The following is a 16,120-nucleotide window of genomic DNA, read 5'->3' on the forward strand; positions in this document are numbered from 1 at the left end:
AAAATAAAATGTGACTATCAACAATTACTTTTTCTTGTCTTAATCTGGTCCTTATGCACTGAACATGAACAGTAAATGGTTTGATAGTGTGAACACAACTAATAACACTTGTGAAACAAGTTATCTAGAGAATAACTTGCTTGCTACATAAGGAAAACAACATTATGCTTGTAATATGTGCAGCTCAAACCTCTTTTTGAAAAGCTACCAGCCAGAATAAGTTAAGAAGAGCAAATAAGGAATATTCAGAAGGATAAGTTAATTTTCAAATGCAAGGGGTATCCCGTATTTATGCTATCTTAACAAACTTGTTAACTGTGTTGTTTATATTAAAATATCAAGTATTTCTCCGGTAGTTCTTGCTTTGACAATTATACAGCTATTCCTTAACATTGAGTTTATTGTCTTTTGAAGCTCATGTTATTGAAATAAATTGTGTGTCATGGATGATGCTGCTTTGTCGCAGAGCGATAGATGTTTCTTATTCGTCATCATCAGCAGAATGCACTGTATCTAGATGTAAACACTCCAGTGAAGAATGGGTAAGCAAAATTACTTAAGTGAAAGAGTAGTTTACTTAACCTAAAGACTATTTTCCTCTTACAAATGTGAATGGAAAAAAACCCTGCTTATGTCAGAAGATTAGCAATGAATATTCATTTATGATGAAGGAAAGTTGAGGCACATGGTAAGAATAGTAACACATGCTCACTTATCTAGAGTTTCTTGTGCTGTTCATCACATCTGTGACTCCTGAAATGTAGATTGTACTTGACTTGTAATACCATTAAGCAGAAAAAGATCAAGTAAATATAATTTATATATATTTATATACACATATACACACATGGTAATACTTATTGCCCAGAACAAGAGATGCAAATGAGAGACGGAGAAAAAAAAGCTTGGAAGATATTTCTAGGAGATCTAGTACATAAAAGCACACACCTGAAGTAGGAATATGGAGTAATGAGTATATGTGCTTGGGTGGAGCATTGGATAGTCCTGAAGTGGAGGAGGAAATGAAGATAGCAGAGGAAGGGAAATAGGATTATGCAGTGCTTAAGGCTGAGCCACAGCCAGAGCTTGACACATATGAAGAGTGAAGACATGGTCAGAGTGGAAACAAAATAGGATTACTGTGTTTCAGGATAACTATTTCTAGATGAGAACAGGTTGCCATGGTTCACAAAAGAGGCTATGGGTGAATGATTCAACTTTCAGAACTGACTGAATAGGTTGATATCAAAGGGAAGAATCTGAGGGACTATAGAAAGAAAAGAGTTGGAAGTCACTTCAGGGATGTAAAATTGCCTGTGGGAGAATCCTGCTGTTATTCTTAGTAATAAGACAGCTTTAAAAGACTGTAATAATTACATAATTTCACATTTTTCTTTTTAAAATTCAGGATGTATGTTAGGCAAATTATGTACCTATCTGCAGTGAATCATGTATTTTGCTGGAAGTGCTTATTGTGTTCTCTATAAGTGTTCTTTTAACTTTCTTGTAAATAGATCTGTATGCATATTTATGCTTGTTATAGAGCTTTAATCTCAGTCTGGCGAGCTGTACTTTTACTTAAATTCTTACCTTATTTACAAGCCAATTCTATGAATGTTTACTCAGAAATATGGTGCACTAAATTTAGTGGAGTTTATTTATAAGTAAACTTGCATAGGAGAGGACTAAAAGAACTGCAGTTCTATACAACCCTCATTATTCACCTCAGTCTGGAAGCTTGTGAAGGGATGGTAGTCCTTGTTCTGTGTATGTTTTTGTACTACATCTTCATTTGTACTACATCTACATTGTTCATATTTGCCAAAGAGCAGACATCATTTTTTCTTAATATATTAACTTATACGATCCACACATTTTGAAATATTTTAAGGAGTTGTAAGTGTTAAGTAAACATCAGAAAAAAGTTCTTATAGTTTCCTTTCCTAAATATTTTAAGTGTGGAAATGTAATTATGAAGGCAGTGCTTTATTTTGATCAAAATTTATATCATCACAATATTTATAAAATTTAATTATTAAAGTAGCAATTTAAAATTATTACAACTAACTGACTTAGTCGGGTCTTCTATTTTGTAAGTTTAGACACAGAAAATATGTTTGCTATTGTTCTTTTTTATGTTCATTGATTGGATTTTAAAATCATGGGAGGTTTTGGACCTGGGTTAGTTCTTAAAAGATTAATCTTTGTGTCAAATGTAATTGTCCAATGTCCTTAATCTCCTAGGATGTGATCTGGTCAAAGTTAGGTCCGAACTATTTCAGTGGGAAAGTTAAACACATTCTTCAATATCTGTTTGGATCAATGATTTGTAAAAATGCTTGGGCTGGAATATATGCATTTAGGGTTTACACATTTGTTGTTACTTTTTTTATATATGTTGCCATTTTGTTAAAAAAATGTATTGTCATACTTTTTGTTTTTTAGGGCGAATGCAATTCTAGGCCTACTGTTTTTCGATCAGCTACTTTGAAATGGAAGGAAACTCTGCTGGGCAGGAACAGACCATTTGTGGGACGTTGTTGCTATGTATGCACTCCCCAAAGCCGGGTAAACTGAGCTAAAATGATAACAAATTGAAACAGTATTTGAATAGTTTGCTAAGTTTCAGTGTTAAGGTCATTATGTGCTCTCACTCTATTGCCTGTTCTGTATAATCTCTGATCCCAACAGGACATAGTATTAATTGGCCCTAAGCTGAAAACAGTCATTGTATTTGTAGTCTAACACATTGTATCTAACATATTGTCTAGGGAGTTAAGGTAGCAATATATCATTATGCTCATTTTGTCACAACAGCAGGATGAGAGAGGGTAACAGACCCAAGGTCACTCACAGGGCAATCCTAAACAGAATCATAGTCTTCTAAGTCTATTGAAATTACTACTTGGTTGTGTGGGACAGTAGTCATTGTATCTCGTTGATCCTCAATACGTATGACACATAAATACTGTGATTATATATTTTTCTGATAAAACTGTCTATTATTTTCAGGATAAGCTTTTTAATCCCAGCATCCCTTCTTTGGGCCTTCGTAATGTAATCTATATTAATGAAACACACACCCGGTAAGTTGGATTGTAAAAGTAATTAATAGAACAGTTGATAGCTATGTGTCTAAATCTCGTTAACTAAGATGATCATCACTTTGATATGCTGACTTCAGGTGATAGTGTTTTTGTCATTCACAGTGGATAAAATATGTAAATGTTTGATAGTGGTTTACAGTAATGAAAGCAAGTGGAAAGCTGTAAAGAACCACAAATAGATAAAACATTTCAACGAATCTCCGTAATGTTGAAAATTATAGCAGGCATTACTCAATACTATTATTACTTGAATTAGGTCAATCTCTAGTGAAAATGGTTGATGTGGATGTTCTTGAGATGTCTGTTGTCACTTTGTTCAACTATTGGCTTTTTTTTTTTTTTGGTTTTTCTATTACAAATAAATCCCTCCCCCACTTTCCCAAGTCCATATGCATTTGGGAGCCAGTGGAGCGGGGGAGGGAGAGACATCTCCTTGCCACACTGGGCAGGTTCAGCACAGCATGGAGATCTGTTCGCGGCTTATGCTTTCCAAGCCTTCTGGGGCTTGGAAAAATGTCAGCAGGGGATAGGAGAGAGATAGGCCCCTTCCGCACACGCAAAATAATGCATTTTCAAACCACTTTCACAACTGTTTGCAAGTGGAATTTGCCATTCCGCACAGCTTCAAAGAGCACTGAAAGCAGTTTGAAAGTGCATTATTCTGCATGTGCGGAATGAGCCATAGAGATTTTCTGATCTCCATGTTCAGTGCTGCATATCCCTGCCACTGCTGTCTCAGCCCTCTGGAGCTTGGGAAATACCAGAGGATAAGTCCCACCCCACCTTCTGTTTCCCAAGCCACCAACGGCTGAAAAAAAATCAAGTTTGAGTTTTTTAAATAAAATATTTTCAATAACAGCCAAATAAAGGCCATGGATATTGGCTTTATTTGACTTTACCAAAAATTTCCAGGTTAAAAAAAATCCAAACCCAATATTAACTGATAGTTTTTATCAATGCTCATGCCTAATGGCAACATCATATATATCATGGGATTAAGTTATAATGTGCTACAGGCAATAATATGAGGCACAAACATGATTTGCCATGTCATAGGTATCTTGAGACAGAGGATTTTTTAGTCAGCTGTCTTAATGACTAACTGAACTATCCAAAGAGGGGAGGCTGAAGCTGCGTTGAAAGTGACAGAAAGGGGGTGCCAGCATGCATGCAGCCAACACCATGCCAATTAGCATGTTGGCTGGTGCTAAGGGACTTAACCCAGTGGCCAGTCACCTAGTGCACAAGCCTAGAAGCTGGGCCCTGCCATGGAGGTCCACTGTTGCAAATTCCTGTGCTAGTGTGGAGGGGGGTTGTTCCAGGGACATTCCTGGAAGTAGAGCTGACTTTATTTGGCTCCCAGTGCACTTTCAGCTTGGGAAAGACCCCTCTCAAAGGCACAGGCTTACACCATCAAAAAAGGTGGCATAAGTCATTTATGAGATGGACTACCCAAGGAGAAGTGAGTGTTTTCTCCCTCTCTTCTGGTGCCAGTGTGCCAGTTCCTCCTTTAGAGGCAACTCAGTAGCTCTGTCCCTGGCTGCCACTCTATTCCTCCTTCCTTTTGAATTGGGTTGCAATTCAAAACAAGCCCATATGTTGAAGAACAACAAAATGTCCCTAGGGTTGCTAGATTGTGTGTAAGTAAACCTTCCTTTGCTATAATGCTAACAATTGCTTGAAACCTGGGCATGAAGAAAAAAGTATCCTTTGAGTTTCTTCAAAAAAAGGTGTTTTGGCTTTCTGGTTATGCATACAGTTAACTCAATACTTTTATCAAAAAGAAAAATAATATTCAAACTTAGGTAAGGAGAAAAAAATAACCAAGTTGAAATTAGAGGGGTTTTGAGTGTTGTCTTAAAAGTTAAAGATTGCTATCATAATATTTACTAGTGCTATGTTAAACTAGTTGTTGAGGAAAATAGTTGGTTCTGATATGGCTATGATTGCACAACTATTTTTTTAATTAACTCTTTCCAGTAATATACTTTAATACATACAAATATAACATTACAGGCACAGAGGGTGGCTTGCCAGGCGGCTCTGTTATGTTCTTTTTGTTCAAGAACGGGATGTTCATAAGCAAATGTTTACAAGTAATGTGGCAGAAAATGTGCTGAACAGTAGCAGGTAAGATTAAAAATTCTGAATGTTGTGATTTCAAATTTCCAGTTTAGGGATAGCAGCTGTTGGGTTTCTTTGGGATAGATCTTAATAAAGGCCCTTTGTGAAGCCCTTATTTTTGATCAGTGAATCTACCTTTCCTGGTTTACAAGATCAGGACGACTCCCTCATCCTCAGTACCTTCAGGTGAACTAGTTCAGGGATCATGTGTGCTTGTTCTAGTTAGAGCTATGTGACCTATGAATTATGTAGTTGTACCTAGGCCTTCTGTGGTTACAAGAAGCCCTGCTACTTACCTCTGCAAGTCCTGAAGGCTGTTAACATACAAGGGGCTAAAATCAATTTAAAAGCAATATATAGAGTTCTCTTTGTGTCTCTATCTTTTTTGTATATATTGTCTAAATGTGGAAAATGCAGAAAATAACTGCATGTAGTATGTGTACCTTAATAAAATACATCTTTGTTGACAGAAGACTTTATAATTTATAATGTTTTTAAAAAGAACTAAGTGACATACTGAGCAGGGAAGTTTCTGGTTTTTTTGAGATCAGGATGTTATTTTCTTATGAACACTTTAAACAAAATGTAATGAAATGTACAGCTAGTTCTGTACTTTATATACTGTACTTCAAAAAATTCTGTGTTTTAATGTGCCTACATCCTTGTTACAGTACATATTCTAAGAATATTTTTTGTTTGTAACTTTCAGAGTGCAGAATGCCATTGTAGAGGAGGCTTCAGAAATGTCTGCTAAAGGTGGTTCTAGTCAGTTGGACTCCAGAATCCACAGTAAAGTAAAAAAGAAAGCTAGAAGAATTGTTCAGGAAATGGTAGCAAATGTCTCACCTTGTTTAATCAGGTAATACAGTTATTTCAGGCTTGAGGATATAGACTCAAACCTGAAATTGGCATTTTTTGCTTAGTTGTTTGTGGTGTCAGCTCAATTCAAACAATATACATATTCTGATGTGAACAGTGACCTTTTTAATGGCAAATCTGAAACTATTCATGACAAAATGTTCTTCAAAGTTTCAAGTTATATTGGCACAGCAGAATCATCTGTTGTTGAGTTCTAAACTGGATTAAAACATTTTGCTACATTTGCTAGGTCTTTTGACTCTGTAAACTGTTCAAGTACCATTTTTACAGTTGTATATCATATTAAAACCCTTGTGCTTCTGTGTTTATATAGAATGTTGTGGCTGATTCGGCATTTCTTCCTCTTCTCTTGATTGTCTGATCATGTTTTATGTTTCCAGCAAGGAAAAAGGGAAACAGACTTAACCCCGATTCAGTATACACTATTCACAAGAGTTAAGTTACAAATTGAGGACACACATTTGCAGAAACTTTGGAAATTTTACAACATTATAATATCTATAAGGATTATTGTGTGAATTCAGGAACCATATGTGGGAATTCATGTCCTGATTGTGTATCTCCATTATATATACACATGGCTATGATTACAGTTATTATTTTCTGTATGTGTGTGTATGGTAGAAAACAGTTTATTTTTGACCACCGAGGAAGGCCTTTGAGGTTGAAATGCTTATGGTCTTGGTTGGTCACTTGATATTGACATCAGCTGTATATGTTGTGGTGCTACAGCTTTTGTAAAGCTAGCAATTTGTATTCCAGACCTGAGAGGTTTTTAATTTGCCCATTTGTGTACACCTTGCAATAAAGTTTGCTTGATTTTATGTTTCATGTTTCTACAGCAGTGTAGGTTTTAAAGTCAGTACATCTTTATATGCACATTTCTGCTTGGTGAAAATTGTTTCTGATTATAACAGAAGGTAAAAATATGCATATGAAACATGAATTCTGTTACTTAATTCAGCTGTTATTACTCTTGTAGGTTAACAGGATGGATATTGCTGAAATTATTCAACAGCTTTTTTTGGAATATTCAGATTCACAAAGGCCAACTGGAGATGGTGAAAGCAGCAACTGAGGTAAAAATAGCTGAGAGAGAATGCAGTGTGAAAACACAGGATGGATCATACAACTAGATTTACCATAGCATGCTCATGGGGGGTGGGAAATGGGAACAAATGAGAGGGCAGGATGCCAGCAGCATCCCAACGCACTGGCATGATTTCCCATGTAGTTAGAAGTGATGTCAGTGCGACACCAATGATGCTGTAGCATTTGGACAGAACTATGACTTATCTGTAGATGTTTGCCTAAATGCCAGAGCATCCAACAATGTGCTGACATCACTTTGGGGTGTGATGTCAACACAGCAGTGTCATTGGTAAGTTCTCCTTATTGGCACCCCTAGGTACAAGTGTATTAACATTTGCAATGCAACACTTTCACAGTGCTAGACTAGGAACTATTGCATCCGTATCCTTTTTATGTTTTTAAAAAAGTTCATTATTCCTATAGAACAGGGGTCCCCAAACTTTTTAAACAGGGGGCCAGTTCACTGTCCCTCAGACTGTTGGAGGGCCGGACTAAAAAAAACTATGAACAAATTCCTATGCACAAATGATTGTAAAATGTTTGATTTCACCTTTCAGCCTTTCTGTCATGGTCTATTTTTAGAACAGTGACCAAAGTATGTCAAGTACAGGGTGGGCTCCAAATATTGTTGGGGAGGCTGCGGAATACCTTCCCCTGTAAAAAAAAAAAAAGCAGGACTTTCCCAATGAAGCATTCCATCTAACCCAGGATTAGGTATCTTCCTGGGTTCTTTCCTCCCTAGCAGCCAGCAAGCGATTCGCCAGTGGGAGTGCCAATGGGAGTGAGGCGGAACAGAAAGCCTGAGAGCAACACATGGAGTAGCCGAGAGGGAAGGGCGGAGCAGGCGTTGCCACATGTAAGGTTTCCAACTCTGGGTCAGAAAATGCATGGAGATTTGGGGGTGCCATCATGTAACTGCAATCAACAGCCGTTGGGGCCAGTTCCTCCTCTCCCTCGAGCCCCCACTGCACATGAATGGAGCCTTCGCTGCCATGCCTGGCGGGCCGGATAAATGCCTTCAGGGGGCCACATTTGGCCCCCGGGCCGTAGTTTGGGGACCCCTGCTATAGAAGAACCTTGTGAGGTCTAGTTCTCATTAAGTGGTTTGCCTGTTTGGGCTTATTGCTTTATATATTTTTGCAGGCTCATGTTACTGAATGCTTTTTTATCCAAAACGTTTTCACTGGATAGAGAATTAGCATGTCGGGTAGATAGTTTAGCCAGTATCCTCCTTCGTGACATCCAGTTTTGTGCTTTTGTATAAAGGAGCGTATCATATCAGTGGGGCATACTATATCATATATCCAGTGACGTAGGTATAAAATATAAGACAGCTTCATATATTTTATACTTTTTGTGGAAGTAACATATAAAAATAATGATTTGACTTTAGATTATTTGTCATTGTGAAATGTTCAGAGTAAAATATTTTTTTAAGTAGCATGCAGCCTAGTAGTGATCCAGGTGAATGGTGTGTCTTCGGGAACAAAGAACAACTGTAATATTTGAATCAAGATTATGTTGTGGATTGCAAATGGTCTCATTTACTGGATGAAGCAGGTTCCCCTCACTGCCACTGCAACCAAGTTGCAAAGTACTGTATATTATTTATTAAAAAAACTTTTAGGGTCTCAAGCAGCAATAGGAAGAGGTATCGTCTATGAGACGCCAAAATATAAAAGTGATGTATTTATAAGAATTGCTTAAAACATCAGGAAATATACACATGTCAGTGAACATATGTACAGACTCTGATACCAATAAATATCAACGCATAACCATTGGTAGGAATAACATTACACTAGCAGACAGCTAGCCAACCTCCACTTTGAACAATGAGTTGGATCCCAATGAATTTACCACTTTGCCCAAAGGGAGGATATTCCCTCTTCCCTGGCAGGCCTCATACTTCTCCTGGGGAAGTCTCCAGTCTGCCAGATTGCCATAAAAACTTTAATGCCTTGCAAGGAACATCTCCATCAGCCAGCTGCTACTGATAGAAGATCAGATCAAAAGTTAAATCCAAAGATGGCAGCAAGACTTCAAGCAGTCCAAATTCTCTGTCCCATCCCTTAACAGAGTTAAGTGCCTTCAATGCTGTTTTAGTGGGATCCCCTCCTTTTAGTTTACAATTAATAATGCTCTCATACCTCCGGAGTTCCCTGAGTACGTAAAACCTCTTATCTTGGGTGGCCCTATTTTTTAATTTTGTCCTACTGATTGTTGTAATAAAGCCTAATACAAATTGTTTTGAAAGGAAATAAATGATTTGGGAATTCTTCTTCCCTTGCAGTATCATCTTAAATACCCAGGGGTTTGAGCAGCCAAATGTCCCTTGTCTACTTTTACTGACTTTTACTACTTTCCCCTTCTTTTACTGATGTTCAACTGTTCTTAACATTTTGTGACTTTTGAAGCATACTCGGTCCTCATAATGTTCTATTTTTGGTTGCTTTTTCCTTTTGTTCGTGTTCAAAGCTGTATTATTCTGCATATCAGGAAAATTGGATGAATGTTTAATTTAACTGTGGGTGGCCTGGCTTTGCTACTGTTGCAGAAGCCACCCATTTCGCTATTAGGCATAATAATGAAATAATTGCAGTGTGTACAAGAAATATACAATTTTAGAAGAGCTTGCTTCAAGCAACATTGTGCAATGTTTGTGCATAATTTTATTCAATGAAAATAAAATGATAATTTGCATTTGGACAGAATCTTTCTGGATTTGACATACCTAACAATATTTATAGGTAAATCAACTTAGCATATTTGCTGTTATTTGCAATGCAGCTGTAATGTATTGTAACTGTCAAACTCTAAAGAGTGAAACATACTTCTGAAAAATCATTTGATTGAAATCTGGAATCCTTATTTTTGTGTAATTTTTCCCCCATGCAGCTGAATTTGCCGCTTATCTTCCTGCCTGTTCACAAATCTCATATCGACTACCTACTTCTCACATTCATTCTTTTTTGCCATAACATCAAGGCACCTTACATTGCAGCAGGGAATAACTTGAACATCCCCATTTTCAGGTAAGGTTTATATGCTTTCCTTTTGATGATGACCCTGTTAATACCTGACTGAAATCCAATGGAAACTAACAGCCATATGCTAAATGCTGACACAGACAACTCATATGTACTTATCAAGGAATGACTCACAATTGGGTTGATGTAGATTTGGTCTACTAATGGTAGCAACTTCCTCTGGTGCAACATGCTGTCCTCTGAAGCAAGAAGCTCCAAAGAGCCTCTTGGATCAGGGAACTGATATCACAACAAATCCATAGAACCAAACTCATAAACAATACGGCATGCACTTTTTGTAGCAGGTTATCAAGTGAATAGAGTCAGACTATAAGTTGTACTGTTACTCTGAAGTTAATTTTTTGAAAAATCTAATGATATTATTAAAATTCTAAAATACAGTCTAGAAGCTGGTAAGGACTTCAGCTTCAGCCCAGTAGCATGAAACAGCCAATGCTATCATGTTGGGGAAATCATTCTTCCATCTGAATTAAGAACCAACAATGTGTTGAGGACAAATAAATACAATATACATGAATGCTTGTAACAATATGAAGATTTTATTATACATGAGACAATGAATTTTTATCAGCATTTTGTGCTTGCAACAAAACAGTCTTATACATTGCTCACAATAGAAAAAATATTTGCCGACAGATGATGCTAACTTAGTCTTTGAAGCAGAGAAGGGCTCGCAAGCTTATTTTCTTGAGAGAGACTTCTTCAGTGCAAAATTCCTTCAGCCAGCTTGTTTGTAATTGACAATTAGTTTTTACATCAGAGAAGATTACACACCTTCTGAATTAAGACACATCCTGCTAATTCTTGGAGGCTGCTTCTCATACCCAGGAGAATGTGAGCCATTTCAGCATGGTGCAGCCCCATGTTGCAAAGGCGCAGGTGTGAATAATGTGATCACATGAATTGAGCTATTTCTATGGGTCTTCCCATAGGATTGACACCCTTTCAAAAGGAAAGATGCTTATTATGCAAAATACTATGGTGTAAATTTTCCAAGGTTACATCTGTGCACTCCTGCTAAGTAGATCATGCCATATTTGAGAACCTCCTGTACTTCTGTAGGTACGTCTGTGAATGGCACCCTTGTCAAATGTAGTAGAGCTTTTGTTCCAGTGCTGTACACTTCGTATCAGTACTTGACTAATCCCTGATTATGTAAATTGTAATAAAACGTTATTGTGTAATGTGTAGCACTCAAGTGCTCATCATTAAATGACTGAGTGGGCAGAAACTATAATTCTTAGCATCAATTACATTGTTCAGTCAGTGAAGAATGTATATATTGCACAACTGTTTCACATTGAATGGATTCACTAACTGTTCTCACAGTATTTTAAAACATAGTATAGATTACAGTTATTTTTTTAAATTGGTGGTTTATTTTAGGATTTCTTGAGAACTTTAAAGGTTTTGATTATTATGTATTAGCATGTTTAATAGGCTGTCACAATTATGTCATTCATTGAGGAACATATTAGTAAGTACTTTTAGTGATTGGGAAAAGGAATTAAATAGGCTATCTACTGCAAGGAGCAGGATGGCCAACAAGTTTATGCTGCTCAGTGATGAGGTCACTGGTTGTGCAATGCTTAATGGGTAAAGATATGCCTGTTTGTTTGGCTGAATCAGTACATATCTCTAGTTCAAAGCATTGTTAATCAGGAAATAGTGATAATAGTAATGGTGATAGTGGACATCCTTGTCTTGTTCCTTTTTTGAATCTCTTCTGTTAAAACACCATTAATTAAAATTCTTGCTTTTTGTCTAGTATATATTCTTTGTATCCATTCTAAAAAGCTGGAACAATTTAACTGTTGCAGAATCTTTATCATAAATTTCCAGGAAAAATACAAAAGCTGCATCTAAAAAGATAAACATAGTCTTTTTTTAATATTTGAAAGTTCAAAGGCATCAATCACATATTGTATGTTATCTTTCATGAATCTTTTAGGAACAAAGCGTTTCTGAACTTCATAAATCATCTCATGAATGCAATTGCTCAGTCTGTTAGCCATAATATAAGCAAATAGTTTATCATCCACATTTAATAATTATATTTGTCTATGTGAATGTGGTAGTTCTGGGTCATTTATACTAGCTTTAGAATTCCTTGCAACAGTAATATAATATACCATATATACTCGCCTATAAGTCGAGTTTTTCAGCCCCTTTTTAAGGCTGAAAAATGCCCCCCTCGACTTATATGCGAGTCAGTGGGGAAGGGAGAAAATTTCCCTTCCCCCCTTCCCCTCCTCCCCCTCCTCCCGGAGGCGCCCCCTGCGCCCCCCTCACACACTTACTTTAGCAAACAGAGCAAGCTGGAGAAAAGGCCTGCCTCTGTTTACTTTCAGGAATCACAGGTTTGAAAATATGTGGTAAAGAATATAAGATGAAAAGCTATGTACTGACAATATCTAATGCTTATTCTTCAAAAAAAAATCTGATGGATCAAATAGAACAATATATGGCAATTTGCTTGATTTTTAACAAATCTTGCTAAAACAAAAATTATCACAAGATATTTAACCAAACAAGAAGTAAAAGATATTGAAGAGAAAACTGGTTGTGATATTTCTACCAGCAAAGTATTTAGGTATCAATATAAATGATCAACTGAACAATTTATTTCAAGATAATTAAGGGGTAACTTGGAAGAAGATTCAGGAAGATCTGTAAAGATGGTCCATACTCAAACTGTCCAGGTTAGGAAGAACAGCAAGTGTTAAAATGAATATGTTGCTTAGGATGAATTTTCTATTTCAAATGTTGCCTATATATATTATTGAGAAGAATCTTAATACATGGCAAACATATATTAACAAATTTATCTGGGCTTACAAAAGACAAAGATTTAAAGTAGTACAAGATGAGAAAAAAGAGGAGGAATAGCATTACCAAATACTAAATTATATTATTATGCAGCTGGACTAACTTGGATCGCTGATTGGATACTAAACCCAACTCACAATATTGTGAATTAGAAACTGTGGGTCTTACATCAGGTGCACATAGCTACAGTATTCATGGCAAGAAAGAATAGATTCTAAGAAAGAGCTGATAAAAAAGATTCACATGTAATAAGAAAAGGATTATTTGAAATATGGAAAAAATATTTTCAAGACTCAGCCCTGCAACTTCACCTCTAAAATCTCTGATAGAAGCGCGCTACATTGTTGAAACTTTGAAAAACAGTAATATAATATACCATATATACTTGCTTATAAGTCGAGTTTTTCAGCCCCTTTTTAAGACTGAAAGCTGGCACTGCCCTCCTCCCCCTTCTCCCGGGGGCAACGCCAGCTTTCCCATTCCCCCCCATTCCCAAGAAGCTTGCTCTGCCCATGGATCACAGGATCCATGGGCAGTGCCAGTTTTCCCATCCCCCCATCCCCATCAACCTTGCTCTGCCCATGGATCACAGGGTCCATGGGCAGTGCCAGCTTTCCCATCCCCCCATCCCCAAGAAGCTTGCTCTGCCCATAGATCACAGGATCCATGGGCTGTGACAGCTTTCCCATCCACCCCATCCCCATCAAGCTTGTGATGCTGTGATGTTATTACCAGTAGCTGCTGCATTTCCCACCCTCAATTTATACACGAGTCAATAAGTTTTCCCAGTTTTTTGTAGTAAAATTAGGTGCCTCGACTTATACTTGGGTCGACTTATACACGAGTATATATGGTACTTTTCTTTTTAATTTCTTTTGTATGTTTGATAAGTGTTGAAAAATAATAACATATTTTTAAAAGGAAAGGGTGATAGTACTTGGATTAATTTAAGTAGTATTATGGTATTTGCTGTTCCAAATTTAGCAAAAGTATATAAAAATGTTTGAAGCCAAACTAGATAATTGAAGGGGTACATATTGGTGACTACTATCATGCGTTGGTTTTGTGCATCAAGTTTCAATGACCATATGAAAAATTAACATGAATTGTGTCAGAACTGGAGTTAATCTACAGTTATCTTATGTAAGGGAAATGATGAGCAAGTTGTACTTTTCTAATTGATATCATTTGTGGATTTATAGTTTCTGTTACATGTTAATGTGTTAATTCACTAAAATGGCCAGTGAAGAAATATTTTTTTATCTGTAGCACCTTAATCCGTAAGCTTGGAGGGTTTTTTATCCGGCGAAAGTTGGATGAAAGACCTGATGGCCGTAAAGATGTTCTGTACAGAGCCTTATTGCATGTGGTATGTACTCTCCTTTTAATTGAACTTATGTTTGAAATGATCTAAAATGGGGGAACAATTTTAGTCTTTAGTGTGCGGGATGAGGTTACAGATTCAGGGCAAACGTCAGAGGCCCGCTATTCCAGATGGAACAAAAACCAAAAACTTTGTTCTAAAAAACCAAAAACTTTGTATTTTAAGAGTGTTTGTTGTGATTGTTTCATTTTATATCACATAACAGCTGTTTACTATGTAGTCAGCTGTTTTTATTGAGATGCAGAGAAGAGTACAACATTTTGGAAAAAAAATCAATTAGGCAGAATGAGACATTTAGTAAACAATGTAGTGAATATTAGGATAACAGAATTAGAAAACTATCTAAGGCCTGACATACCAGGATGCAGAAAATAGATTGCAAAGGTAGAAAATAATGCAGGAAAGGAAAAGGGATACATACTGAAATGTTCTCTTGAACTTTTTCATTTTGCACATTGCACAAATGATTGAACTGTGGTTCCTTCCTGACCTCCTCACATAGGTTCTTCTACAAATTGGGGAGCCACAACGGAGAATGCATGTGTATGCATGTTGCCTTCACAAGGTTTTATTCAAATTAGTGAATTTTACATATCAGACCATTGCAGGAGAGTTGACCCTGCAAGTATGTAGATCCAAGGCCATGAATGGCTTTGCAGATGATGGCCAGTACTTTGAATTAAACCTGCTAACTGATCAGTGACCAATGGAGTTATTGCAGAGTATGTGTAATGTGTATGCTCTGGCTAGAGGTCTGGTTGGTCCTGATATATGTCGTATGTGGTCTATAAAGTACAGCTGGTTCTGATGACTAAGAAGTATACTGTAACATCTCAAGAACATCTGTGGTCTGTCTGTGTAATCCCCAATAAAACTAATTCAGTCAGCAGATGTGGATTAAAATTACATTATTCTGATCTAAATTTATTTTACTTAGAACTTTCCTAGAAATATTTTTTTCATTTTCCACAAACCAGTTTAAAGGATGTTTGTGTTCATTCATTTCCCACAACAAAGAGATTTTTTCAAGAGAATAAAGAGCAAACGAATGACTTACAATCTTAGGGTTTTTTTTTCCTTTATGGAATATGTGTGTGTTACACAGCATTGTAAACTTAAACAAATCTGATGTATGAATTAATATTTCATCCAAAAACTGATCTAGTTTAGTGATGGTAAGAACAAATAATTTTTTCCCCATTTTCTAAAGGAAATGAGTAAATTCTGATGATCACCTGTCCCTATATAAATCCATTCACCAGGTTTGGTCAGACTTTTTGACAATCCCCCTAAAGCCAGCCATGTCTAATGTGTTTATAGTTTCTCTTTTGGACATTAATTGTTGTTGTTGTTGTAGATTTTACAGCTGCCAGATCTTTAGCTGGTTGTTGGCCTTCATTACAATTCGAGCCTCAGAGGCCTAGGAAGTTGTAATGTATCGGCGTAGTATTCATGCGGATCCCAGCAGGGCTGCCTTTTGAATTTGAACAATGTTAATTTTGTCAATTCGAAGATGTTTCAAGTGCTGCCCTAGTGTTTTATTATTATTATTACAGCTGCCAGATCTTTAGCTGGTTGTTGGCCTTCATTACAATTCGAGCCTTATTATTATTATTATTATTATTATTATTATTATTATTATTATTATTATTATT

The 16,120-nt window shown here is 36.6% G+C and overlaps 2 protein-coding genes across 2 annotated transcripts in view; both read left to right on the top strand.

Moving 5' to 3' along the window:
• Window positions 1-442: 442 nt before the first annotated feature.
• GPAM (glycerol-3-phosphate acyltransferase, mitochondrial) overlaps window positions 443-16,120 on the top strand; it is a 121,187-nt gene continuing 105,509 nt past the window's right edge. Inside the window, 9 exon segments of the mRNA XM_048505352.1 lie at window positions 443-462; window positions 464-542; window positions 2,446-2,568; window positions 3,013-3,086; window positions 5,124-5,237; window positions 5,941-6,090; window positions 7,093-7,189; window positions 10,101-10,237; window positions 14,351-14,450. Of these exon segments, the coding sequence (XP_048361309.1) occupies window positions 443-462; window positions 464-542; window positions 2,446-2,568; window positions 3,013-3,086; window positions 5,124-5,237; window positions 5,941-6,090; window positions 7,093-7,189; window positions 10,101-10,237; window positions 14,351-14,450 (894 nt within the window).
• The window catches only part of TECTB (tectorin beta), an 18,334-nt gene continuing 16,743 nt past the window's right edge, over window positions 14,530-16,120 (top strand). Inside the window, exon 1 of the mRNA XM_048505818.1 lies at window positions 14,530-14,620. Within this exon, the coding sequence (XP_048361775.1) occupies window positions 14,530-14,620 (91 nt within the window). The remainder of the gene's footprint in view (window positions 14,621-16,120) is intronic.

This window comes from Sphaerodactylus townsendi, linkage group LG08 (assembly GCF_021028975.2).
Source record: "Sphaerodactylus townsendi isolate TG3544 linkage group LG08, MPM_Stown_v2.3, whole genome shotgun sequence".
Classification (NCBI taxonomy): domain Eukaryota; kingdom Metazoa; phylum Chordata; class Lepidosauria; order Squamata; family Sphaerodactylidae; genus Sphaerodactylus; species Sphaerodactylus townsendi.